The following is a 27,240-nucleotide window of genomic DNA, read 5'->3' on the forward strand; positions in this document are numbered from 1 at the left end:
ACTTATACCTGATCAAATATAAATGTACGATACAATACAAAAACATATATACATTGATAGTGATTAAAATTAAAGTTTTTTATTATCATATAATGGACCAAAATGTTTGCTATATTTATGCTGGTACAAATTGTTTAATTACTGTTATGTAAATGATAACCATCATACATTAATTTACTCGTACTTGTCTACTCTTAACATGTGCATCACGTGTTTGTAGAAGGATCATCTATTATTACGATGAAATCAAATTACAGCTGCTCTCTTTTAACATCATGTTTGAGGGTTGATTTCACAATCTGTATTCTGTACCACAAAAATGAGAGGTCAGCAATTCATACATTTGGATTCTAAAGAAAGGTACAGACTTGTCAACCAACCAGAAATGGCAGGTTGATATATTATATTATTTGAGTAAGAATAATTATTTTTTCAATATACTTAAATTTTTTTAATTACATCATTATTTTATTTTACATTTTTTTCTCTTTTTCTATTTTTTATTATAAAAATTTATAAAAGATATAAAAGGAATAATAATATCTTTTTGAGTAATGTTTGGTTAACATTATTTAGTGTCTTCGTACTTTTTTTTTCTTGTAGTGACAGTGCCAATATTCTATACTCAGCATGGATTAAACTTGACATTATTTTAGTAAAAAATATATTGGTGAATTTTGTGAATCTCATTTAAAAATTTAAGTTCACTACTTATTGAATAAAAATTCTCTTAATTATAATTATAAAGAGTGTATTTGGAATTTTTTTTAAAAAAGTCAGAAAAATGTGTTGAAGATATTCCTCATCCGTTTTTTTATTTTTTATTTTTTCCCAAGAATGATCTTCCTCTTCCCTACTTTGAGCATTTGTTGGCTATAATAGTTTTTTGTCGGACATCATATAGTTGCTCCTATCCTCACCAATGTAACATTGTAACGTATAATGTGACAGTAGGTGTCTGTGTTAGGCTAATGATTGTGTTGGTCCATGCTGTAATCATAGAGACAGAGTATCTGTTCACCATGGATGAAGTCATGAAGAAGCATGGCACGTTACAAGAAATAATGAAATATATATCTCTTGTCCTTTTCTTTAACTTGTCTCTGTGTTGCATTCAGAACTGTCCCACCTCGAGATACATATTTGTCACAATTTTTAGGGACTATATATATATGTTTTTTTTTTCTTTTATAATATTTTTTTTATTTGGACAATTAAAAATTGACATTATATGGTATTATATATATGTTATTTTTTATGATATATTTTAAAAATATAATTAAAAAAAATCATCCCAAAAGCTGTACATAAAACATTTTCTGTCTTAGAATCTAGTCTCTCAGTGTATATTCTTTATTCTTTTTTCTTGGTTCAAACTTTTAATGCAGCTGCGTGTGGGTAATTGAGAATATGATTTTCCTTTGTAGCGGCCAAAATAAGAATTAAAATGGCCTGATGGTGATTCAAAGCATTTTGTAATTTTCTAAAGACAGTGATTTCCTGATTCTAACAGTTGCGTCCTAATTGAAACTCTTGTGGCCCGTCCACACATGTAAAAGTATTACATGGTTAAAGAAACTCGACCCTTCACCTATTCAAGAGCAAGTTTGGCATCATACAATGCTAATTTTGGCACTATTAAAAGTGGCTTAGGTGGGGGCAGTAGGCAGTTCATTGAAAAAACTGCCCCCTGTTAAGAACTATTTTGTAGGTAGCAGATAAACATGCACAACCTTTCCACTTTGATTTTCACATATATTGTGCCATCATAGTAGGCCCATAAAAGAAGTACACTTTATAAGAGAAAAAGTTGGGTTCGATGTGAATGAACGAACCATGGGAACTTCTACGAAATTATTCATTCTATGACATGGGGGTTTTGACGCTCTTTCATTAAGCTTAAGGGGTCTTAAAATGGTTCCAATGTTAGAGGGTGATCTACTAAATCATACTCCACCAGCCCCCAATACAAAGACGTACGTGGATGCCCCATATAGAGGATAAAACACCATGCATGCTTTTGAGAGGATGACACTGATATCAAATATTTCGCAAGAGTGCCATTTAAAAGGGTTTAAATTAAAGAAATTCATCCCTGGCCTTGTTTTTTGCGTAACTCATATGCAGCTACGCTGTTTTGTGGAATCAGCAAAATATTTTTAATTTATAAATGCTCTAAAAAAATATCAACATCTCTCATGATCTATTTTTCTTTTCTTATTACGTCTATTACTTTTCTTATTATTCGTTCTCACTCTTTACATGTATATACACATACTGATATGTTTATAAATTATTCTGTTTTAGCAAAGCATTTGATTTGACTAATTGCTAAATCAAAGTCGCAACTTCTTTTGTTTAATTAGTTTGATATGAACATAAGTAGGTAACCTAACAAAAGAATATCAGAGTTGGCTTTACGCGAGTCTTCTATGGTTATGACCGCAATGACAGTTGTATTTCCTGAAGAGTTACGTTTGAAATAAATTTATATTATTTTTACGTATACTCTTTTGTAATATATATATATATATATAATATGATACTAAACATAATATTAATTTTATTATAAAAAACATTAATTTTTAATGATTTAAATAGCATAATTGTTTTAAATATTTCATTGCCAAAGAAAAGCTTAAAAAAGTGTGATTGAAGAATCAATAAAACAAAAAAAACAGTAATCCACAATGTTAAAAATACGACATAATTAGGAACTTATATGTCAGCACATGTGAGATGTACTCGTCGTTTATATAAAAAAATTACTAAAAAGAAGATCAAAGATGTGAATCTGATCGATTTGAACTAAAAAACACTTGAAAACATATATATATATATATTAGTCGGATAAAGACGTAGACGAGGATTAAACAGTTTGATTATAATATTGGAAATTTGGAACCACAAAAGAGCATCCATGATATGATTCATGAGTCGACATATCCATGGCATGACCATCAGATTTAGGGTAGCGAAGGGTGAGAGAGAGAGGAGGAAAGGAACGTGGTGAAGGGGCAATTGGGCGAAATGGATTGAAGCAACAACCTCGCAGTGTGTTCCTGTTTAACGACAGCACCTTCCTTCTCCACCAACACTGCACACACAATCTCTTCGTAGTCCCCTCCGCCGCCGGCAACAAACGCCACCAGCGCCGCCTGCACGGGTCCCAAGCTTGGGTTAAACGCCGCCGATTCCACGTAAGACCCTTTGTAGATGTTGCCACGGCGATCTTCCAAAGCCACGCCAGAGGGGGACCCACTGTATGGCGCGTGGGATTCGTTAGCGGCTTCAAGAGCCGCAATCTTGAGCTTGTGAGTTGCCACGTGGCCGTTGGAAGAAACGGCGTTAATATTATTGGACGGGGAATGGGGATGAAGCGTTAAAGCGTTGTGATGGGGTTCCAAGAGGAGTGGAGAGTGAAGGGGGAGAAGGTCGTGGGGTCTGAATGGGTGGGGGAGGAAGTGAGAGAGAGGAGTGAATTGTTGTGTGGGTTCGGATGTAATGAGAAGTTGCGTGTCGTTGGCAGAGCGGAGTTCTTGGAGGAATTGCCGGCAGTGGCCGCAGGGAGCGGCGGAGACGGCGAGGGAGAGTAGGTGGGGTTCCGCATTGAGGGAGAGGTTGGTGAGGAGGAATTGTTCGGCGTGGACGGCGTGGTGGAGAGGGAGGCCTGGGAACTCCAGGTTGACGCCGACGAAGATGCGGCCGGAGGAGCCGAGTCCGACGGCGGCGACGGCAAAGTTGGAGATTGGGGGGCGGGCGAGGGATTGGGCGGCGGGGACGAGGGTGGGGAGGAGTTGGGGGAGGGTGAGGGCGGAGGATTGGGCCATGGATTGGGCCGAGGATGCTTCTATTACGAATCTGGGTGGATCCATTTTTATGAGAGTGAAGATTGAAGAGTGGTTGTTGGCTTTATTTATAGAAGGAGGGTGGTGGATCACTGGATCTCATCTCATTCATTCATTCATTCATTCATTCATTCATTCATCAATCAATTATAATGATTGTGCGATTCCGATCCTTTTGCTACCGACAAGGAGAGGTTACACACACCCCTCGCATCAAATAAATATGCCAAATATTATGATTATTAAATGGGGATACCAATCACCATTGAGAGACCCAAAAAAAATGTAAACACATTTAGGTCCTAAATTTTAAAAATAACACAAGTTTAGAAATAGAAAAAACAATCAAAATTTATAATAAATTTAAACTAGATAATTCTTTTTATTGGTTTTCAATTCTCATTTCATTGATTGTTAATTCTCATATAGGAATATGATCGTCTTTGGGTTTGATTTTGACCATTTTTTTTTACATTTTTATTTCTTGATTTTTTATCGTCATTTATTGCATTCAAATAATTTTAATGTGGATTTTATCGTATTTTTTCATTACTATGCGTAATATTTATTATTCTTTTATGATATCCTACAATAATTTTGTTCCTAGCCTGTTTGATTGAACAATATTGATGAGATATCATTAATTAATAATATTAAATGGTTTATGATCCGACTATCAAATAATGCAAACAACTTTCTCGTTTGTAGCGATTATTTCTTATTGCTGTTTAACAATGGAAAAATGAAAATATTAATTATAATATTAAAATGATTTTAATAGAAAATTTTATATTAAAATCACATTGGTGCATCAGAGCTTAAATATATATTGGTGCATTATTAAAAAAATTAATAGTGGTTGTGATTCAAATATTTTTGACAATTAATATGATTGTCATATTGTAAATTAAAAATGAGAGATTATGAAAATATGTTATACTATGCATAATGCGAATTCTGAGTACACAAATTTGATATAATTTTCTCATTTTTCTATTTTTTTATTTGTTTTTTTGTCCTTCTTTACGACATCTACTGTGAATCTCCCTTTGAATTAAAAAACTATATATTGTGATGTTGACGAAGGACGTGCCACTCCAATGCGTTTACCACATGCATTTAACTCACTGTTGACTCGGTTGAGTGGAGCTTCCACTCATTCCATGTGTTGAGTTAAAAGCTGTAAAGAAATCTTAGAGGAAGTGCTCATGAAAACGACAGGAACAGGTGATTATCCGAATAAACTTACGATTAATATAGTATTCAAGAAAATGTTAACACCTTCGGTTTTTAAAGACAATTTTAATTTATTAAGTTAATATTATTTTATAAAATATTTATTATATTAAAATTTTATAAATTTAAAATCAATTTTCAAAGTTAAAATGGATAAAATTCAATGTACTAATAATGTTTTTATCGTATGCATTTGGTGTACAGTTCAACGAGTTAAAAGATAAAAACAAATTATTTATGTTTGTGATGTACTAAAATATCATTTGATATTTTAAAAGTTTTTTGAATTTAATTAAGTGGAGTTGACATATATTTCGTATAGTAATTGAAGAAATCTTAGAGGAAGTATTCATGTACTTACACGATGGAATCAAACGTTAATCCCAATAAAGCTATTTGGACAAGATTAATATTTTTAAAGTTCCCCTGATTGATAGTACGACTTTATCTAAAAGTATATCTTAGTACATGCACTGGACATTAACAATTATTTTTTTTATCATTGAATAAAAAATAGTATAATTTTTATTTTACATTAGCACATGCACATTAAGCATTGTCCAATAAAGAGAATATCAAGAGTTCTACTAAGGAGGTGACACATTCAATCTTATTAAATAGGGCGATATTGATATGTTAAATTAAGAGACCAACAAAGACTCAGTTTAGAGGATTATTGCATTTGTCTAAACCATACAAAATTTTCTAGTTACGACTATTCAATAAGTCCTTCGACGTGAATCTTCTTTCAGATAGATACACATCAAGCGATATTTCGTAGATCTTACAGTTTGAATGAATACAAAATATTACTAATTAATTACCCATAATAAAAACAAAGAGTCGAAGACTATTACCTACCTAATATTCAATATTGCCGTAGAAGTTCACGGTAATAAAAGGTGATTATTTTTATTTCTTTTGGGAATTTTAGACATTCAGAAGATGAAATCGCATAATCTGAAAAAATAAACTTCATATGAATACAAACTCAATCTAAAAATTATGTAAAAAAAAAACAACTTAATCTGAAATCTATTTTCATGTCTATAATATATATATATTTAATAAAGTAAATGTAAGTTATTTATAAATGCTTTTGGAACTCAATAGCTTTCCTGTCCTGAAATAAAATATCATTTTCTTCCCTCAAAAATCTGAAAAAACAGAAATGAATCACCTCTACAAGAGATATACGTTAACTTAAGGAAAAATTGTCAAATGTTAAAATACTAATTGAAATTTAAAATATAAATATATTTTTATTTAAAATATCATTAATTTATCTCTTAAACTAATTTTAAGGTATGTTAATATTATTTTTAATAAAATTTTGCTTTCAAATTTTTATCTTTAAGACTACAGTTAACATTTGAATATGAATAATAGTAATAATAAAATAAGTAATCCATGATCGTAGACGTATTTGGTCCACTTTATCATATACTTAGGATAGTCCAAAATGATTCATGAACTTAATAATTAATATCTTAATTGTCAAGGGTTGGTGTAAGTTGGAGTTTGATGTAATATATTTTAAATTTATATTTATAGTTTTATTTTGATTTATAAACATTTTTTTATATACTTTATTTTTAGTGTTTTTATTATTTTTTAGTTATTTGAATAAATTAAGTTTGTTGCAAATAAATATTTTAATTTTATATTTTTTGTTATTCTGACCTCTGACAACTTTTTTGGTCATAACTTTTATATAAATATCGTTTTTAGCTGATTATAGTTGCATTGGATCCTACACATCAAGAACTTCAAAATATATATATAGATCGCTGGATTTATAATTGTACTTGAGATTTTAGATATTATTGAGGCCTAAATTTTGGTCACTTAATTTACCCTAATTATAACCTATAAATAGACTAATAAGGTTCCGAATTAGGATGTGCGATTAGACACTTTGAGTTTTTTAGATTTTCCTGTTAATAAGAATCATTATTTTTACTTTCTCTCAAATTCTCTCATTCTCGCTTAGGTTAAGTGCTTCGATGGAAGGCTAAACTTCCCGTTTAATCCACGGAATTCAGATAATGTCAATTCAATTTGAGTTTTGGGCCAAATTGCTCTAAATTTATTCTCTTTTTCTCTTGTCTCAAATTTGTATATTGCGATCGTAATTAATTTTTATGTGGTTAGAATTCAAATTAAGATTTGATTGATATTCTAATTTGATAATTAATTTAAATTAGGTTAAATGATAATTTGATTTAATTTGTTATCTAGTTTAATTAGGTTATTTGATTGAATTAATAATTGAATTGAGTAATTGTTCAAACTCAAATTAATACTGTGATAATTGAAATTACATGCATTTAAGGTTATGTGGATTGATATTTCTTAATTTATTTTTACTGAATTTAATTTCATTCGTAATCTTGATTTAATTAATTCAAAATTTTCAAACTCCTAATGTAATGGTCCAAGTTTTGTAACCCGTTTTGATTATTAATATAAGTACGTAGATTGTTATTTGAATGTACGTTTTGATTTATGTGATAATGTGAATGTGTGTGTGTATGTGTCTGTGTATATATATATATATATATATATATATATAAACATATAAGTATGTATGTGTGTAGTGATTTAAAATGTGAATGTTGACTTATGGTTGGACTGAATTGGTTGAAAATATAGGCTGAAGTTGTGTTGTAGGGCCATTCTCGCTAAAGCGAGAGGATTCTCGCTGTAGCGATAAGGTCCTAGGCAAACTCGTGTGTCTCTCGCTGTAGCGAGAAGGGTGCAGGTGATGAAGGGGTAGTTTTCTAGGTATAGTCTCGCTGTAGTGAGAGGATCTCATTGTAGCGAGATTATGCAGAAAACAAAGAGCAATTTTGTCTAATATTTTCATGTAGCGAGAAGGGGTCTCGTTGTAATGAGAGATGTCTCGTTGTAACAAGAATATCGCAACTCTTGGGATATTGGAGGGGTTTAGGGTTCAGGAAACACATTTCTCACTCTTTCCCTTAAACTCTCTTTCGATTCTTTCAACAATTCACCCTATTTCACTGATTAAATTTCCTCTAAGACCGTTTGTACCCTAAATTGAAGATTGTGATAATGTTTTGGGTGTTTGGAGATAAATTTTATGAGTTAGGGTTTTTGTTTTCACCCTCTCTTCATTCTCCTTGGTTTCTTATGATGTTTTCCAAGTATTTAGGAAGAAAATCTGTATAGGGAGCAGTTCTACCATCGATTTTGTAGTAGGTCTTCATTCTGAGGTAAAAGGGACTCTACCCTATCTTTTGGTGTTAGAATTCGTTTGTATTGTTATGTATTGGAATGTGATTGATATAGAACGTAGAAAGATGTGTGTTTTGATGAAAATGATTTGATTACAATAGGTTGTGATGAAAATATTGTGTGGAGTATAGCGTGATTGACATTGAGGAGTGAATGTGTGTGATAAAAATGTGGTAGAATATGTGTGAAAGACTTGTTGATTGTGATTGAGACATGTTTGAAATTGGTTGAAACTATGAATGGTTACAGCAATACACTTGGGGTGTACAAAATGGAGACAATAGAAATATTCTGAGAAAAAGAGGGTGATGATAACACTAATGGTAAGTGTGGGTGCACCACAGGCTACACAATCTTCTCCTAACTCGGCCTCTGAACAATATTTTTACTAAGGGGCCCGTGACTGCACACGTTGTATCCATGAAGCGGGGGCTAACCGACGAGCATCTATGGTATGAAACTGAATAAGTCTTTGAGGTTGAAGACGTTAGGAAACTGTGATCACAGTGTCACATTGAGCGTGACTAACGTGTAGTAAGCGCATGTGGATGTGTGGAATGATTGAAGGTGCAGTGAGCACACTTGTGTATGAATTGATGTGCAAATATGAGTGTATGTTATTAGAAAGAATAAATTGATGCTCATTTAAAGTGTAATTTTGTTATATTAGGAACTGTTATGAAATAGACAAGGTAAGTCTCAATGTTTGTGTGTGTAATAGTGTAGAGGACTTATCCTTACATTTATTTTTCAGGTGACTAAGACTATCAGCATCAAGCTCAGTGAAGGAATGAATGATACTACTATAGGACTTAGAAAATCATTTTAAAACTTGTGGTGTACTAGATAGGTCTTGTAGCATTTAGTTTGATTTCAAACTTGTAACTCATTTTATATTTTGAAATACTTTATTGAAACGATGTATTTGAAGTTATTTGAAAGGAAATTTCATTATTATCTTCTTTCTAATTTGCAAAAATATAATTTATTTAAAAATGATTATTTTGAAATTAATTAAGGTGTTATGTCCAAACCTTATTTTCATTCTTTAAAAAATCTAAAATTAAATTTAATAGAAAATGTGTCTCTATGAATCAACTTAGATTGAGCTCTATACTGCAATTTTTTTAAAGAAACTTAATTATTTTGTTAGCGACTCAGCATTGTATATCAAAATTTAAAGGTTAGTACGAATTTTTTAGTATAATAATAAAATAGTTATATTCACAAATCATGATATTCCATTCTAAGTTTCATATTCTAAAACTGATTAGTCATGTTTGAAACTTTTAACCTAAATTTGGTCTTTCGTAAATACAAATAGATGACATTTTAGAACTTTTAATAATTTAAACAATCATATGATGATGTTTAAGATTTGTAAAACATTTTATTTTGTAAGCTAATTTTTTTAGATTAATATAATAACAATTGAATGGAGGTTTTTTTTTTTTTTAACTTTCTTATTTCTTTAATTTTAATTTTGATTAAAAATAACATAAAACATTTAAAAAATTGCAGATAAATTTTGTCCACTTTAAAATTGGAAGGTTGAAAGATTAATGAAACTACTCTTCATATTTATGTATGTTTTTAATTGTTGTGTTAATCAGCTTCGCTAGCTATGTTGCCTAAAGTAGGGGTGTTCAAAAAATCTGATTTTACAAATCCAATCTATAACTAATATTAAATTAGTTTTAAAAATCTAGATTCATATTAAACTGGTTTTTTTATTAACTATATTTATATAACTGGTTTAGTATCCAAATCCATTTTCTAAAACTAGATTTTTTTTTAGTTATCCAAATCTATATGTATATGTATAAAACTATTACGTTATATATTTATTTATTAAATTTCTGTGTTATATTAGTTTACAAAATTTTATTATAACTATATTTTACCACTAATATTTTTTTTATTAATTCTTATAATTAAAATTAAAATATTCAAAATAATTAAAGATATTAAAATATAAAAAATATTTTTAAATACTACTTTTTTTATATTTATGTTTACTTTTTAATTTTTAAAATATTATAATAATTTTATTATTATTTATATTATTAATTTTTATTTTTATAGGTTTTAATTTAAACTTTCACTATAAACTTTATTTATTAAAAATAAATTAAAAATAATAATAAATATTTTATACACTTCTATAAAATATAATATATTGATAAATATTGTTCAAATTTTTTTGAAATGTACTGATTTAATACAATGTTTTATATAACAAATTAGTTTTATCTTAAAAATAAAATTTATAAATGTATTGAAAATCAGTTTTACGTTAAAAATTAAATTTAAAACTAGTTTCAATAAAAATTAAATTTAAAATTTAAAATTATTTTTGAACTAATTAAAAAAATAAAATAAAATAAAATAGTTTAAAATTTAATTTATATAATTAATTTGTATGATGAATAGATGATAAAAACTAGAATATATCTAACTATTTATTACTTTAATAAAATATTAAAAATATTATTAATAAATTAAAATATACGTGAATATTTTTTTGACATGTATTGTTAATTTTTTTTAGAAATGTAATAGATTAAAGTACCTATTGTATTTATATTTTATTTTTAATAAATATTGATGTTTAACAAATATATATATATATATATATATAAACATAATGTTATTTTATTTATTATAAAATTTAAATATGTTTTAATATAATAATAATATAAAAAAATTATAGTATATTTTTAATATATGTAAAATAGTTTAAAACTGGTTTTAAACCAAATTCAAATTTTAAAACCAAATTTAAACCGGTTTTAAAAAAATTAAAATAGATTGGTTTATAATTCAATCTATATAATTAGATTATAAATGAATTTAGATTGGTTTTTTAAAAATTCAATCCATGAATACCCCTAGCCTGAAGTCAATTTTTTGCTAAGGTCCTGTAAATTTCCCATAGTGCAAACTAAAATTGGTTTCCCATGGACTTTGAGTTTCCTCGAACATAACATCACACACATTTCATAACTAGTGGTCTTTGACATTATTATTATCACAATTTTCTTCCATTTCTTCCTTGGAATAGAAGCTTGGTTTTGTGATTAGTTATATTTCTTTTTCGTCATTGTCATCATCACATGACGAAAGATGTGCGTGTAGGGCTGGAAATATATTTTACTACGAGTCCCAACTAGACATTAGTATTCATGAAAAGTTAATTACAGTAATAATATTTTTAGAATATTTTTTTATATTTGATTAATTTATGCACATTTTTTCTTTTTTACGTTATGTTGTCTATTAAATTATTTATTTATTGTTTTTCTCATTCCCCCCCCCCCCCCCCCCCCCCCAAATCACACTTCTTACTTGAGTGTCAAAATATAATTTCCAATTAAGACACGAAGTACAGGAGAGTTTGGTCAACGAAGACGTGTTAACGAGTACAATAGAGTGAAGATACTGCTGTATAGGTGGGTGTCTCTAAATCTGGAAGGGTGTTTGTTTGGTCATAATTAATGGTGAAGATATATTATTTGGTAGTGTTTTTATGGTTTTGTTGGCTCCCTTATATTTGGTGGTTTTTTAAAGCCTACCATTACTTCATTTGTGTTGGGCTGGGCTCTGTTCTGTCTTAACAATACAGATACTTTTACATTCTTTATCCTCACAAATTTCTTCATAAAATTCAAGTCTGAGAAGAAAGATTTGTAACACCGAACTGGTTCATTTTGATTATTGTTTTAATTTTTGGCTCTCTAGAAACCAAATGAAATTGAACCGTAGACACTCTTATAGAAGAGTATTGTTTTCCTAGAGCAAATTAGCTTGGATTGGACGCCTTTGACGAAAGTTATTATTTTGTAGAATTTTAACTCTAGCAACCATCGATCATTCCTCGTCACTGCAGTGGATCCCAAGAGTTTTGTAAGATAAATTAATCTTTTAAGTGTACTATTTTCTTCTACATTTTAATTTATCCAAACATTATATTTCATTTAAATTTTATTCTTCTCTATTTCACCCTTGAATCCAAACAAAACATTGGAGTAGTCTTGGAGTCCTTTTAAAGGGAAGAGAAGTAAATAAAAGTGCTATCTAGGTATTATTTCACGTGCATGTTGCATATGAGGCTCTTTGTTTTTTTTAATTTTTTATATTTAAATATATTTGAAAAATGAGTTATTTACGTACTATAAGGGTGATCTCCATTTCCTCTAATCTCTACATGTTCGGCAGCGTTTCAGAATTTCATGGAAGTCTTCAAAATTCATTCATCGTGCACTCTTGTATAGCAGAGATGAAGACGACGAAAACTGTTGAATTTATATAAACTAAATTTCTTTCCATTTCAAAATAATCTTATTGAAGGTTCTGTATAAAATTTAAAGAAGTCATTACACATTTACAATTTTAAATAAGTCTTTTTTGTCCTCTTATGTTCTTTCGTTTCACTTAATGGAAATACTAAAAGATACAAATAAAGCTGTATTGTACTAGCAATCATGCAAAGAAAACTACTACTACTTACAATAGTAGATATATTTATGCGTCCTTCGATGAGAGATCTCGGGCCATCAAAATTCAGAAGCACTCATTTCTTTACAATGGGTGGTGTCGGTGCCCCATTTAGTTTTGTCATTTACCAAATTAAGTATTAAAAAACTTGAAAGTGTGAATGCATGTAGGTTAAGATTGTGGATTGCTGCATGATGTACCAATATTTTTTTAAAAGAAAAACGCAATAACAAACGAATATAGAATTAATGTAATGGCTCGCTGAGAGGAAAGGTAATTGGAATATTCTACTCTCAGGTTTCCCTGAGCAATGAGACTGGTATCAAATTATTTGTCTCGCATTACTTCCAATAACGCCAAGAAAGAAAACAGAAAAAGGAATATATACACTAAAGAAGATACTCTAACAGGGACGAGAAAGAAGGATCTTAAAAACTTGAAAGTGCTGGGAGGGAACAAAGATCAAACCCAACCCTGTTTGTAACGGTTGAAGAGGTCTTCTGTTTGGGCATTCCTGAAGGCGCTACAAGCAATGATATAGACCCATATAAGAACCACCACAGCTACAATAAGAATGATATTTGCTTTCCTCCATTCTTTTCTGAGGTTCCCAAGTAAACCAGCCTTGCAAGCATTGCAGCTATAGCATAGCTGACTCTGGTCATTGTTCCACAATTGGCAATCTGGATCACCCATTGGATTCACAGGGTTTGTCCACAATATCGGGCTCACATAATTGTATCCGCAAACAGTGGGAGGTTTGCAACATCCTGACTGCAGTATTTGAAAAATATTTATTTTCTTCTTCTTATTATTATTTAAATTAATAATAGTCTAATACAGAAAAGAGAGGGCAAACAACTATCAAACCATATAATATAACTTTTTATCTTCTTGTGCAACAATAATGCTGATTAATTTTATATGGTCTAAGTGAGCATAATTTCTCTACATGTGAATCAATCAATAGCTATTTCAAAATTTCAGCAGCATAGACCTTTCCAGGGCTCAATCATTCTAGCCATAGATGATCGAAAAGGCCCCACACAGCACTAATGTGTGGTTATCCATGTGTCTAATGTCTTCTATTAATGATGCATTATCAAGCCATGCTGATTTTTAGTACATTGAAATTTATTTAAAAGGGACTAGGCAGGTAGATTACATGGACCAGAGTACGTTGCCGGTAGGTCAGACTATGGCGTGGGGGTGCCTGTTCAGTGTTGTGTTGCTAACCTCAAATTTAATCCACGACCTATGTTGTGGATGGAGTTAAGAATAAGACGGAACACTAGGCTGGAAAGTTTATACATGATGTGACAACAAGCTTATTACCAACAATAAATCATAATAATTGTTTTGACAAATTTATCCCACAAACAGATTTTATTTACCTAATGCATGCTTTATATATATGAATACTATAGAATAGTGCAGAATTTCAACATACTCGATCTATTGGTCCCATTTAAAAAGTCACGGGCATCATCCTTTCCCAACTACCGTCATAATCGAGTGGCTTCACAACTAACACAGGGGACATAGTCCACTGGAAGAGTAAGAAGGTTATCAGCTTCATTGACACTGTTAGTACCAACCTCACTCTCAAGGAATCCCACTTTTATCAGAACCACGCACATATATGGAAGATTCAAACAATTTAATAAAAATCCATGAAATCAAAGCTTGTAGATCCACTGTACGATGATACCAGGTTCAAACAACCCTTTTTCCTTTTCTAATTCAAGACCCTCGAATATTCCATTTTTCGTACCCAAAAAAACAAAAATCTAAAATTCAAGTATCAATTAAAAGCGTTGTTGAATGTTAAACACATAACATGGAGTCATGTGATGTGGGTGTGAGCAAAGACAATTAAGGAATAAAAATGCCTTTAAAAATAAAATTCTTTTCGGAAACAATAATTTAATGACATCTTGCTTGTTCCCCAGAAGCAGAGGTAAAACAACCAAAAAGAAGGGGAACAGAGGAGGTGTGTACCTGTAAGGGAGAGATATGAGAGTTGAAGAATTGATCGGCAGTGATGTAATTCTGGTTGAGTTTAATGCAGACATCAGAAGCAGCCAAGCAGGGCCTTATCTTCTGCCAACTACCGGAACCGGTGACGTGGTTTCTCAACCAGGAAGAGAAGCCGTCGAGGCGGTACTCCTTGTAGGCTCTTCCGGGAACATAGTAGCTTCCGTCGGGTCTTGTGACGACGAAAGCGAAGACGAGGAGGATGAGGAGGAGAGCGATGAGGAGTGCCATAGAGAAGAGGTAAAGGGCCAAGAGACCCTGTTTGTTCCAGTAAGCACCGACAAAGCCAGCCAGTGATACGAGGAGGATGAGGATGCCGATGATGACGATTGGCCAGCGGAAGTTGGCTATGCACTCGTTGTCTGGTTTTGATGCCAGCCAAATGCCAGAGGCTATGATGGGAATTGAAGCGAGGATGGCTATGAAGTTCAGCACTGCGGTTATGTTGTTGCTTACACCCATTGCTTTTGGTTCTTGTGTGAGTGTGAGTGTGAATGAGAGAAGAAGATGTCGATGTTTCCACCCTCTCTCTAACCTCACTTATCCGATGCAAATTGCAAATTTATTCTTTCAACTGTTACTGTGTTTGGATTTATACAGTGTTTATGATCCCAGCTGATTAAAAAAGTATATCTATTCAGCAATAGTTTTATATTTAAAAAGTATTTGTTGATTTGGAGATTTTTTTGGTGAGTTAAGTAAATCTTCCTACATTTTTTATACCTCTCTCAAAGCATCACAAATAATAATAGTAATGATATGATTTGTCCTCTTTTTTATATTTACACACTCTTGATGTAATTTTATTTTTTTATAACTTTTCTCAAATAAAATTATAAACTCTTACCCTTGTAATAATTGAGTGAATAAAATTATAACTCTCGTAACATATAAGTGCTTAATATTCCACCGTTTAAAAGACAAAATCTATTTGGACAAACATCTCCAACCTTTATTACTATTTGTATTTATTTATATTTTTTTTAAAATTTAAAAATTATGCATTATTTTCATATTTATCTATTTTATGATAAGATGTTTTCTTCTTAACTTTCAACTTTAACTATTTTAGTTTTTCATTCTAAAATTTAGTTAATTAACTATTTTTATGCATTTTTTGTCATAGCTTATTTACTTAATCTAATTTTTTCGATTATACTGTGAACTTGATTTTTATTAAATATTTCTTGAAACTTTACTCAAATTTTAAAATATTTATACTGTATACAAGATAATTTATAATTTATTACTTAAATGCGATAATGATTTTTTGTCGCAAGTTTCTTTTATAAGCAAGAGAGAAGAGAGACTGGGTCCTGAAAAACCAAACTAAGTTTTTTTTTTTATTCTTTTCAACAAAACAAAGCTAATGAGCTATGAATAAGCGAGACTCCCCAGCGGGCCGTTTCGGGCCTTTTTTTTGTAATAAACCTAGCAAGGTATTGAACAAAAGGTCTCTACAGAGCCTTTTGGAGGACGATCCAGTAAATGAAAGCCCAAAAGGTCTCTGTCATGTAATGAAAATAAGAAAAAGAAAACTTCTTTCGAAAAATATACTGTTTTGAAAAAAAAAATTCAATAGTTTTTTTTTAAATAATTACTTTCAATAATTAATTGATTAGCGAACAACCTTGAACGCACATGTGAACAAGGTAAAGGAATCTCAATTAAGTATTAATTTCCCATAAATTAATTAATGTTTGATGGGTTCTTTAAAAAATTACAATATCACTACGTTATTCATTTAATTTTTTTTTTTATCAAATGTGTTTTTCAATTATTTAAAATATCATTATCACATATAAATAAAGTAAAAGTAAATTGTACATTATACTTACCTTCCACTTTTGACATCACACCAACCTCTCTTGTTTTATATAACATTATAAGAAATTAGGGGAGCTCAATGTTAATGAGAGATGAATATTAAATATAATGTACCAAATAAATGGATAAAAGTCTGTGAAGGATGAAAAAAAGAGACAAAGCCATTATATTAAAAAAACTATTTACTAAAAATATAATAAATATTATGTGTTTATTTATACAATATTTTTAGATGGTTAATTTCAATTATAAGAAGTGAAAAGTTGCATTTTCCTTATAATAATGACATAAAAGTAAGCTTTGTAAGTTTATTTTTTCTATGATTGAAAGTTTAATTTAATAACCAATAAACATAATTAATTTTGCATCAATGTGTACCTTTTTCAGAAAATGAATTTGAGTTTTTTTACCTTTATTTTTTTTTAAATTTTCACGCGTCAAATAATTTAATGACCGTGAGATCTATTCATCTTTTCCGGTAAATTCAAATTTTTAAACAAGAAGATTGCTGATCGATTGAACAAATTGACTTGTTCGAATCCACCTAGACCGCGTTAACAATTGAACATTTGAAGGAAAAAAAATTGAATATCCAGAAATAAAAATATGATCGGTGAGCAAAAGTTTTTGGGCGGTGTCCGTATATTGTTGGCAACATTGGTTGCTGTAAAGCTTTGCATAAGTTACGACGCAAGTAAGCATCTTAATTTCGCAGTGACACACACGCGCCTCATTGTGCATAGCACTTGGCCACCCTCGCGTTCGGACGTGCTTCCACCCCGAACTTCCTTTCTCAATTTTCACTACTCCGAATATCGAGGACCATTTCGTACTTTCCCACTTGCACTCTACCCCTTTCTCTTTCTCTCTCAAGCTTAACAAACAATCTCTCACTCTCGCATCTTTCTGCTCTTAAGAGTGAAAGAAAGAGACAAAGAGTTCGCGCGCCAAACGCGACGTTGCTGCTAACTTCCGGCGGTGTCGTTTCAACACTTCTCCATTGCTCTCTCTCTCTCTGAGCCTGGGAGATGAGGTTAACATTACCCGCGTTTCTCAACCTTCTCATTTTCTGCGATCTGCTTCTCTGTCATCCCTCATTCTCTTTCTCTCTCCTCGCTGCGAACTCCGAGGGGGAGCAGGAGCTTCTCGTCGCGGAAACCAACGCAACCATCGTTGGTAATGCCTCGCTTGTGAGATCCGACGAGGATAGCTTCGCTAACATGATTGATCGGGCTCTTGAAAGAGAGTTTCCCGAGAATGAGCAGAATGAAGGTTCGCAGATCTAGCTTCTCACTTCGTCTTTTTATTGCTCCGACATTTCGATTTTTCTCGTTTAATTTGGTTGCCAGAACTCGTTGGATCGTGGTTTTGAGATTTGCCTATGAAATATGAATCTTCGAAAATGCCGTTCAATTGGAGTTTCATTTCACTTCTCTGGATGCGTTTTTCTGCAATTTCATTATATGCCTTGTGAGATTGAATTTAACTTCTCTTCTATGTAAATTTTTCTCTCAGTAACGCGTGAACTGTGATTGGAAATTTGCGTGATACGTGTGAGGAAAAAGATATGTGATAACTAAATTTCGCTCCATTTTTTGCCTTTGTGATGGAAAATCAATGAATGCTACCAACTTCCAAATATTTTTACGTGGATACGTTGCCACGAGCTTGTTGAATCTTTCACTAACCACGTGTAGCATTGTGGAAAGGTTTCTTCAAATGAATGCACTTATTGAATAATCCTGACTCTTTTACAGGTACTGATCCTGGTAGTTTCAACAACAGCGTTGCTGAACAGCAGGTATGCATTGATTTGCTTTTCATGATATATTTAATTGCCTCCCGAATTTTTTTATTTTTCTCGATGTGAAGCAGCCCTGGCGGGAACAGGGTGTGGCATTCTAGCAATCTAATTCCGCTATTATGGGTATTTAGCATTAGGCTAGAACTCAATCTGGTTGGGATTTAAGTCTGTGGATGATAATTCATTAGAAGAACACTAAGCTGATCAAAGACAAAAAACCACAATAGATGATGACTCGTTCAGATGTGATTTATGACACGTGAAATTTATGTTTTAGATTATCTCTGGGATAATGAATTTTACCTTCCATTTTTGTAAATCCTGATTCTTCTGATTTTTAAGGGTTTTTATGTGTGTGACTTATTATTTGCCCGTGAATAGACTCAATGTCTAATGTCCTTCCCTTCTCATGATATGTTAAATGCATCAGGCTGTTTTGGAAACTGTCGCCAGAGTTAAGTCCAAGAAAAATGAGAGCAAAGAGGAAAAGTATGCACCTCTTTCTTGTAGAATCGAATGTATTATTGGCTTTTCTTCAAGAGGGAGCTGAGTTATAAAAATTTAATGCAAACGCATTACCTATTTTCAGTATTTATGACATTTGGTAAGTTTTTATCAGGTCATTTCAGTTTCATGATGTTTTCAATTTGGATAACGAAAACCGAGCAGAGGATATGCCAACTTTAATTGATCGAAAGGTATGTCTAGTTCAAGCTCATGAAGATTAGGTCTTTCAAATGTAGAGAGTGCAATAATATTCCATTACCTCCACATCATCATGATATGCATGAAAAATTCAATTTTACAACTCTTCTCAGTAGTGGATTGAATTTTTTATATTTTTCTTGTTGTTTCATCTTCAGGACAATGTCTTTATCATATCCAATCCCAAGTCAAAGTATCCTGTTCTTCAATTAGACTTGAGGTTTACTGAATGTTCCTATCCTTTTTGTTTTCTTTCTTTTTCAAGTGGCATTACATGTGTGAGCGGTTGCCACTACTATCTAGTCAGGCTGCTTATACTTTTTGATATGCCATATTTGCAGATTGATATCAGATCTTGTGGTTGTCATTGTCTCTGCAACCTGTGGTGGCATTGCCTTTGCTTGTGCTGGACAACCAGTATGATCACAAACATTGCTTTGTTGTTTCCAGTTGATATCTCTACCATATACCTCTTAAAAGTGGGGTCATCCATACATTCAAATTTGCAGGTTATGACTGGATATCTGCTAGCAGGATCACTCATTGGACCTGGAGGTTTGAGTTTTGTTAGTGAAATGGTCCAAGTATGTTTTCCTTCTAGTTTCTTTATTTATATACTCTAATATTTTTTTTCCCTTTCTTTTGTTCACTGTCATTCTTTCCAGAAAAGAGATCATAATGTGAATGGGATGCCGAAGTCTATTTGTATATGACATATTGAAATAGACCAATAGAGTGATAATTAAAATGTAATCAATTTTATCTCCTAGTAATCTCACACATTGCTTCCATTCCATGTAGGTTGAAACAGTTGCTCAATTTGGCGTTATCTTTTTGCTTTTTGCATTGGGCTTAGAGTTTTCAACGACAAAGGTTGGTTTGGATTCTCATTTATTGTTTTTAGCTTAAACTTTTACATTTTAGCTCATCCATGTATGATATAAATATTTCTTTTCATGTTTACAGCTTCGAGTTGTTCGAGCAGTGGCTATTCTTGGAGGTCTACTACAAATTTTCTTATTTATGTGCTTGTCTGGAATAACAGCTTCGGTATGTCTGTTACTTCTATAAATATTTTAGGTGATAATTTAATTCCTTATAAATATGCATGCCCAGTTTGCAACCTGTATTCTTCAAAATATCTTGTTATCCAGTATGCCATGAACCCACCCATGACACTCATTATGTTTAGTTTTTTGCTCAGTTCTGAAATGATTTACTGATTTATGTGTTGAGTGGGATGAATTAATATAGCTTTCTCCTAATACGAGACCATCCTGAACTCTAAGCTTTGATTGAAATATCAGAGCCAGGGGTGAATCCAGGAAATGTTTTAAGCGAGGTGCCAAAAGTAAATAAATTTTAATTAGAAAGCATGGATACAACAAGGCATGTAGATAAAGTATGATATGGCATGAAGATACCACAAATTTTAAATATCATAAAACACAACATGGCTATAATATACCGCAGAACATCTAAGCTTGAATTAAATACAATAAAAATTAAAATCACAAGGGAGAATTTGTATTTTAAAAATAAGCATGAGTCATTGTAGACATAATAAAATGCTATAGTTTATCTAATTATTGTGATATTCTAATTGGGATTAATATAAGACTTTAACAGCAGAAGTAAAATTATGAAATGTAGCTAGAAATATTTGAAGCATTTCATGTAGTGTCTAACATATATGGTTGCATTTATAGTTACAAGGTTATAAATTTTTCTTGTACTGCCCCTCTTTACATCTGCCTATCTTAGAGGGAACATTGTGAGAATATGCAAGAAAAGTTGTCTTGTTATTATGCTAAAAAATGCTGCCATCATAGTATATAAGATCAAACTAGATTTGAGATTTGATGGGACAGCATGTAAAAGGTTCCTAAGTCGATACACTAATCTTACTGTTTAAATTTAGTTATATATCAAGAACTTCTTTCTCCATTTCCCTCTTAATTGCATTGAAGTTTTAGTTACACATTGGATTGATCGATATCATGCTGGGACTTTGATATTGTCATGGTTCACTTTTTCCAGATATACATGAAAATTTTGTTCTGCTCTCTCTCTCTCACACACACACACGCGCGCGCTTGCATTCATGCGCGCGCGCACACACACACACACACACACACAGGTTTGAAACTTTGGTATATCAATTCATGCACACACACACACAGGTTTGAAACTTTGGTATATCAATGAGTTGCATTTATTCGTTTATTTTATTATGGGTTAGTTGATTCTGTTATCAAATTTAGTTTGATACAGGGCCATAAGATGCTCTTAAAATAGTTTACTTAGAACATGGGTTGATTTTGTGGCATCTTATTGAGTGGAACAAGTGATGTTGTCTTCTACTCATTTATTTAAAAAATTCTCCACTTTAGTGGCAGTGAATATAAATGCACCTAATCCTACCTGCAGTTATGTGGTGGTAAATCATCTGAAGGGATTTTTGTTGGTGCATTTCTATCCATGTCTTCAACAGCTGTGGTAACTTCTTGATCACCTTATCATATGTTTTCTGTATCCCTTCTCTACATTATACATCTCAAGTAGGTCTACAACTTTGTTGGATAATGAACATTTTATGTTGTTCATGTTTAACTGTGGGCATGACGTATCTGAAGTAACCTATGGCTGCACTTTAATGTGATATACTATTGTAATCATTGCTTGGTTGCACTTGTATTTGACTTGATGGCAGTTGATATTTCTGTATTCTACACAGCCATCACAATGCTTCAACCAGGTGCTAATTAAATTACTGGACAATGGAAAATATGAGAAATAAAGGTGTTTTTGTTTGAGGTACTGGTCCTGTGAAGTCTTAAGGGTCACAGTGTGAATTGCAATATGCTTAGGTACTTGATCAAACAAGTAAAAGTTTAAGGACAAAATAGGATAGTAATCTCACTGACAAGGGCAGAAGATTGAAAGAAAAACTCAACTCTTAAGAATTGATAAAAATCTTTTTCCATTATTATTAATATTAGTATTTTGGGTGAATGTGGGGCACTGAGATGTATATGTTTATTGGGAGTATTAGGTTGGAGAGGAATGCTTGCATTACCAAGGCCAAGGGTCCTAAGTCCTTTTACCCTTACATGTGTTATGGTATGGGATCATGTTTATGGCTTCTCTATCGTGCTTTGTTCATCATTTGTTTAAAGGAATATTGATTACTGATGCAAATAGACTGATTATTACATCTTTGAGGCTTTTTGCTCTTATTTTTTTGTTTAGGGGGATCTGTCAGCTTTATTTTATTTCTTTCTTTTCCTGTAAGTTTCTATTACATCAAAAAGGAAATAGATTATCGCAAGAAGGTGGTGATAGATATACTTGTTGTTAGTGTCTGATTGAGAAGGAGAAATTTATGTGTCATGCACTAATGGTAGTTGGCTTGGTGTAATTGAGTGAAGTTTTCTTCATGATGAAAAATATAATAATGAGCTCTTTCTTTAATCACTTCCATTGTACATGTTTTCTTCCTTGTTTTCAGGCCTAAACAAAGCATTATTTTCACATGATTTTATTTCCTCATTACAGTTATGTTACTTAAAATTTGTTTTATTCTTCTTTGATCCATAGGTCTTGAAATTCTTAATGGAAAGGAATAGTGTCAATGCCCTTCATGGTCAGGTTACAATTGGAACTCTGATTTTGCAGGTTTGTACTACTATTTTAGTGTTTATGAATGTGTATGACTGAAACATTGCTGCTGCTGATCATGAAAAAAGAGTGGAGAATAATGCTATCAGTGATTGGGATATTCATTTTTAAGATTTTATATCTTTTAATGCAATATTCAAACAAAATTATTAGTTCCTTTCAGGATTGTGCTGTTGGTTTGCTCTTTGCGTTGCTTCCTGTGTTGGGTGGAACATCAGGGGTTCTTCAGGGAGTAGTGTCCATGATGAAATCGTAAGTTAATTATAGGTGGATTGTCCCTCATTTATGCTATCACTGCTTAATTTATGGTCCTGCATTTCCATTGTGTCCAATTTAACATATATTTTGTGGATCAATGAAAGATATGTTCATTGTTTTTATTCTTTGCTTGTTAAGAGATTTGAAGATGTTGATCCAAGTTGAGAAATATTGGTGTGCTTGACTCCCTTTGGGCCATTACTAGCATGCTGTCCAAACATAATGCTCCACTGCACTTTCTTGAATGCTTTCATTTCTAAATTTTATCAAAAGAAAGATTGTGGTGCATGTATTACCCAGGTGTTTCTTATTTTAATATCACTGTTATGATAAAACTATTACAAAAATTTTATAAAACATCTATAATTACAATAACTACAACCAAGCTTTATCTCACTAGGTAAAATCGGCTATATGGATCACACAATGCCATTGTGCGTAGTCAAAAACTAAATATTCAGAAATTTGGTTAATCAAAAGGTCTTTTTTATCTTAGATGATTTTCAATCATCTTTTCTACTATAAGTGCTATCCCAATATTTTCTCATATATTATCATTTTGTATTTATCTTTTCTCGTATAAAACATCTACAATTATTATAATTAAAAAAAAACTATTAAAGAGGAGTACATATAAAAGAGGACAAGAAATTTGTACCTAGCAAAGCCACAACAACAAAAGTCAAAAAGAAAGAACAAGGTCATGAAGAATAAAGCTCTTCATTCTTTTTGCATTCTTTGCATGGAGACTTTCTCGAAGAGACCCCATGAGAAGGTGGTCAGATGGTCATTAAAAAATCGTATTCTATACCAAAACCAATCTAAATTCAAATAAAATACTTTTAAGCATAAATAACAACGTATATACTCCATAACGTAGTTTGAATTTGCTAAGGCAGTCTGCTTGATTTGATATGCTGATGATATTAACTTTATTCATCCTGCTTGATTGTAGGCTTGTTTTAGTTACTTATTCCTTCTAGTTTACTAATTTTATCGTTTCAGGTTGGTGATCTTAATTGCATTTTTGGCTGTGTTGTCAATATTATCTCGCACTTGTGTACCATGGTTCCTTAAGCTTATGATAAGCTTATCATCTCAGGTGAAGATAGACCTTTTGCTTTGTTGTTAAATATTTGTTTCATGTGTTAGTTTTTGGCTGACTTTTTCTTGTGCAGACCAATGAACTTTATCAACTGGCTTCAGTGGCATTCTGCCTACTTGTTGCTTGGGTGTGTCTTCCATCAATTCTTAATCTTCATTACCTGGCAACTATACTTTCTTCTTAATGTAGAGTAGTCTGTTTTGTTATCTACACTGTATAATCCCCTTAGTCATGGATAAGTTTGTCATTGTGTAATATGCACCCAACTTTATTTCCCTACATCTAAATGGTAGCTTGAATGCATGCATGTTCAACACTTCTTTATATCATTTTTAAAGTCCCAACAACTTGGGTACCTTTAACAAACTGTTTTTTTTTTTTTTTTCATTTCAGTGTAGTGATAAGTTGGGTTTAAGCCTTGAACTAGGTTCCTTTGCTGCGGGAGTGATGATATCAACGACAGATCTTGGTCAACATACGCTTGAGCAAGTAACACATTTTCCTAGGATACATGTTCTGTGTGGTTGCGAGTTTTACTAAATATTATGTTCCAGGAATTTTTTTTAAAGTTTTCCAATGGTGGAGTTTGTATAAACTCTTCAACCCAATGTATTTTTTTTTTCCCTTTTTTTTCTGGGTATTAGCTTGTGGTTTGAGGATTATTTTCTGCTCAATATTTATCTGTTCTTTATTTTCTTCATGAGTATTCATATGTAGCATCTCAACAGTTTGTGCTTTTAAAATGGATGCTTGTATTGTAGGGCGGTCCACCTAAATGAATTTTAGGGATCCTTCTTGAAACACAAGCACATTTATTGTGAGATGATCCACGCTTTTTGACATAGTTATTTGAGCTTACTCAAGTTTGTTGATTTTTAGGTTGAGCCAATTCGCAACTTTTTTGCTGCTCTATTCTTGGCCAGCATTGGGATGCTTATACATGTCCAGTTCCTTTGGAACCACGTTGACATTTTACTGGCAGCTGTTATATTGGTGATCATTATAAAAACAATCGTAGCTGCGTCTGTTGTCAAGGGTTTTGGTTACAACAACAAGACATCACTTCTTGTAAGATTTGGACAATAGTTCATACAATTACATCTGCTTGTTGATTACATCATACATTTCATTGACGGAGGAGCCTTAGGTTTTCCACATGCGTAGGTTGGGATGTCCCTGGCACAAATTGGGGAATTTGCCTTTGTTCTTCTCAGTCGTGCTTCAAATCTTCATTTAGTTGAGGTATGTACTTTATTTTGAGACAGTAATTATTTCTATTTTGTGGTTATGCTTAGGAAGACGTTGAAATTTAATTTCTTGCATTTTAGGAAATAATTTTAACTCAAGAAGATTGGAAATATATTTTTTTTAAAATTATGTAGTTTTCTGGCCGCAGTTATTATGATTTGAAGTGTGAATACAATCACATTGTTTCTGCATTTACTTTAAAATGCATAAACTGAAGGTCTGATTTTTACTTCAGGGAAAGTTGTATTTATTGCTCCTTGGAACAACAGCTCTCAGTCTGGTATGCATGCACTGTTTTACAGTATACATAGTAATTATCCGTCATATAACACTGTTGAAATACTTGCCTCTTAAGCAATCGTGGTGCTGTTCATTTTTCATGAATTCAAATTAGCAATTACTTCACCAAAGAGAGAGATCCTATTAACAGTGCTTATGATGCAACTAAGTTTGTTGTTATCACAACAACTTTATGGTATTGATACATGGGTTAGAGCTATTAGGCTATCTATATCCACTGTGGATTGCTTGAAATTTGCATCTACTCAATGGAAAGCTATTGTTTCAAGCTCACAAACTATGTTCATTTAACTTAATTTTTCAATTTTTGTTTTCTGAGACTTTTGTAATGGGACTTTTGTAATGAGACAAAATGAAAAGCAAGATAAACATTCCACTTCATTTGAAAACTTTGTCAAAGGGTGCGATGCTAGCATAACCTTGCAGGTTATTCAACTAGCCAGCATCAGGGAGCCATATTATGTGTTTTTTATTGATAAATTTTATTTATTGACCATCTTTTGTTAACCCGTTTTTATACACATGTACAAGTAAGTTAATAGTAATTTTGAGTGAAGTTTAGCAGGGTATCACTAATAAAACAATGGGCCTTCATGTGCAAAATTATTATGCATAGTTTTGAATGTTGTAGCCTGTTTCATGGATAACTTATGTTGAGTATTAATTGTAAAATATATTTAGCCAGTTAATTTGTAGAGAATTTGAAGCTTACGCAGACAGGAATAGTGCAGGTTACTACACCTTTGCTTTTCAAGCTAATTCCTGCTGTTGTGCATCTTGGTGCGTTGTTGCGGTGGTTCCCTCCTGATAGTCCAACTGAGGTAACTTAAGCTTTGGTAACTGACTAGGGATTTAAAAGGCTTGAATATGATTGTCTAAGGATCTTGAATATGATTGTACGCCCAGGTTACATTTAAAGGGGACAGCTTTCGGGCGGACAGTGCTAAGCGTATTACTTTGATGATTCAAGGGTCTCATGATTCATGATATTAAAATATATTATTAAGCAAAAATGAAGTTTGCGGGCTTTATTTGATGGCTTCTCTACGAAAGAGGACAGGTGCCAGTGCAAATAAGGTTTACTAAACGGATACAGTTTTCATTGCAAAGAACTTTATAAGCTGTCTGCTTTCGAAACACGCACTGGAATTGTGAATGCAAATACAAAAGCAGGCCAAGGGGACCAGGAGTTTAAACCGGATCCATCCACTAACAGAGTAACTTGGGCCATGTTGTTATTAACTTGAATGGCCTATTTTTGTGTATAAAGTAATGTTTAGTTGCAGTTGGTAGTGTAATTCATTTTAGATGCAATCCTCTTAATCCCTACCCTTTTTTATTTTATCCAAGATTTTTGGGTTGATTGGTTTTTGAATATGTGTAAGTTGTTCCTGTACTAGTCTGGACGTCAAGGCAAGTAAGTCATCAAAGTC

The 27,240-nt window shown here is 32.1% G+C and overlaps 3 protein-coding genes across 6 annotated transcripts; 1 reads left to right on the forward strand and 2 right to left on the reverse strand.

Annotated features, from left to right (window-relative positions):
- Window positions 1-2,950: 2,950 nt before the first annotated feature.
- Window positions 2,951-3,903, reverse strand: LOC113855392 (cytidine deaminase 1-like). Its single transcript, XM_027487019.1, has one exon. The coding sequence runs from the start codon at window positions 3,873-3,875 to the stop codon at window positions 2,967-2,969; it is 909 nt and encodes a 302-aa protein (XP_027342820.1). The 5' UTR covers window positions 3,876-3,903; the 3' UTR covers window positions 2,951-2,966.
- A 9,204-nt stretch (window positions 3,904-13,107) lies between these two features.
- Window positions 13,108-15,410, reverse strand: LOC113856175 (tetraspanin-2-like). The gene is made up of 2 exons (XM_027487893.1): window positions 14,844-15,410; window positions 13,108-13,616 (listed from the first exon to the last, which is right to left on the reverse strand). Exons 1-2 carry the CDS (start codon window positions 15,339-15,341, stop codon window positions 13,305-13,307), a joined length of 810 nt encoding a protein of 269 aa, XP_027343694.1. The 5' UTR covers window positions 15,342-15,410; the 3' UTR covers window positions 13,108-13,304.
- Window positions 15,411-17,580: 2,170 nt separating this feature from the next.
- Window positions 17,581-27,230, forward strand: LOC113854603 (K(+) efflux antiporter 4). Of its 4 annotated transcripts, none has more exons than XM_027485703.1 (20): window positions 17,581-17,978; window positions 18,464-18,507; window positions 18,941-18,999; window positions 19,127-19,208; window positions 19,374-19,435; window positions 19,557-19,632; window positions 19,725-19,799; window positions 20,017-20,088; window positions 20,182-20,265; window positions 21,646-21,714; window positions 22,816-22,893; window positions 23,060-23,148; window positions 24,160-24,256; window positions 24,333-24,386; window positions 24,653-24,748; window positions 25,139-25,327; window positions 25,424-25,501; window positions 25,743-25,787; window positions 26,539-26,628; window positions 26,714-27,230. In XM_027485703.1, the coding sequence occupies exons 1-20, from the start codon at window positions 17,735-17,737 to the stop codon at window positions 26,792-26,794; spliced, it is 1,764 nt and encodes a 587-aa protein (XP_027341504.1). In that variant the 5' UTR covers window positions 17,581-17,734; the 3' UTR covers window positions 26,795-27,230. The 4 variants fall into 4 exon arrangements, with proteins under 4 accessions (XP_027341504.1, XP_027341505.1, XP_027341507.1 ...); XM_027485704.1 differs by having other exon boundaries at window positions 19,130-19,208; XM_027485706.1 differs by lacking the exon at window positions 26,714-27,230 and having other exon boundaries at window positions 26,504-26,612.
- Window positions 27,231-27,240: the final 10 nt, after the last annotated feature.

The sequence above is a fragment of the Abrus precatorius genome, unplaced genomic scaffold, assembly GCF_003935025.1.
Source record: "Abrus precatorius isolate BTA unplaced genomic scaffold, Abrus_2018 Scaffold11, whole genome shotgun sequence".
NCBI classification, from domain to species: Eukaryota; Viridiplantae; Streptophyta; class Magnoliopsida; order Fabales; family Fabaceae; genus Abrus; species Abrus precatorius.

Excerpts from the sequence above, each read along its gene's own strand:
- LOC113855392 (XM_027487019.1), bottom strand. The coding sequence starts at position 3,875 with ATGGATCCACCCAGATTCGTAATAGAAGCATCCTCGGCCCAATCCATG.
- LOC113856175 (XM_027487893.1), bottom strand. The coding sequence starts at position 15,341 with ATGGGTGTAAGCAACAACATAACCGCAGTGCTGAACTTCATAGCCATC. Across the intron at positions 13,617-14,843 it reads CTCATATCTCTCCCTTACAG|TCAGGATGTTGCAAACCTCC; the intron begins GTACACACCTCC and ends CAAATACTGCAG.
- LOC113854603 (XM_027485703.1), top strand. The coding sequence starts at position 17,735 with ATGAGGTTAACATTACCCGCGTTTCTCAACCTTCTCATTTTCTGCGAT. Across the intron at positions 22,894-23,059 it reads TTGGAACTCTGATTTTGCAG|GATTGTGCTGTTGGTTTGCT; the intron begins GTTTGTACTACT and ends AGTTCCTTTCAG. Across the intron at positions 25,502-25,742 it reads CAAATCTTCATTTAGTTGAG|GGAAAGTTGTATTTATTGCT; the intron begins GTATGTACTTTA and ends TTTTTACTTCAG.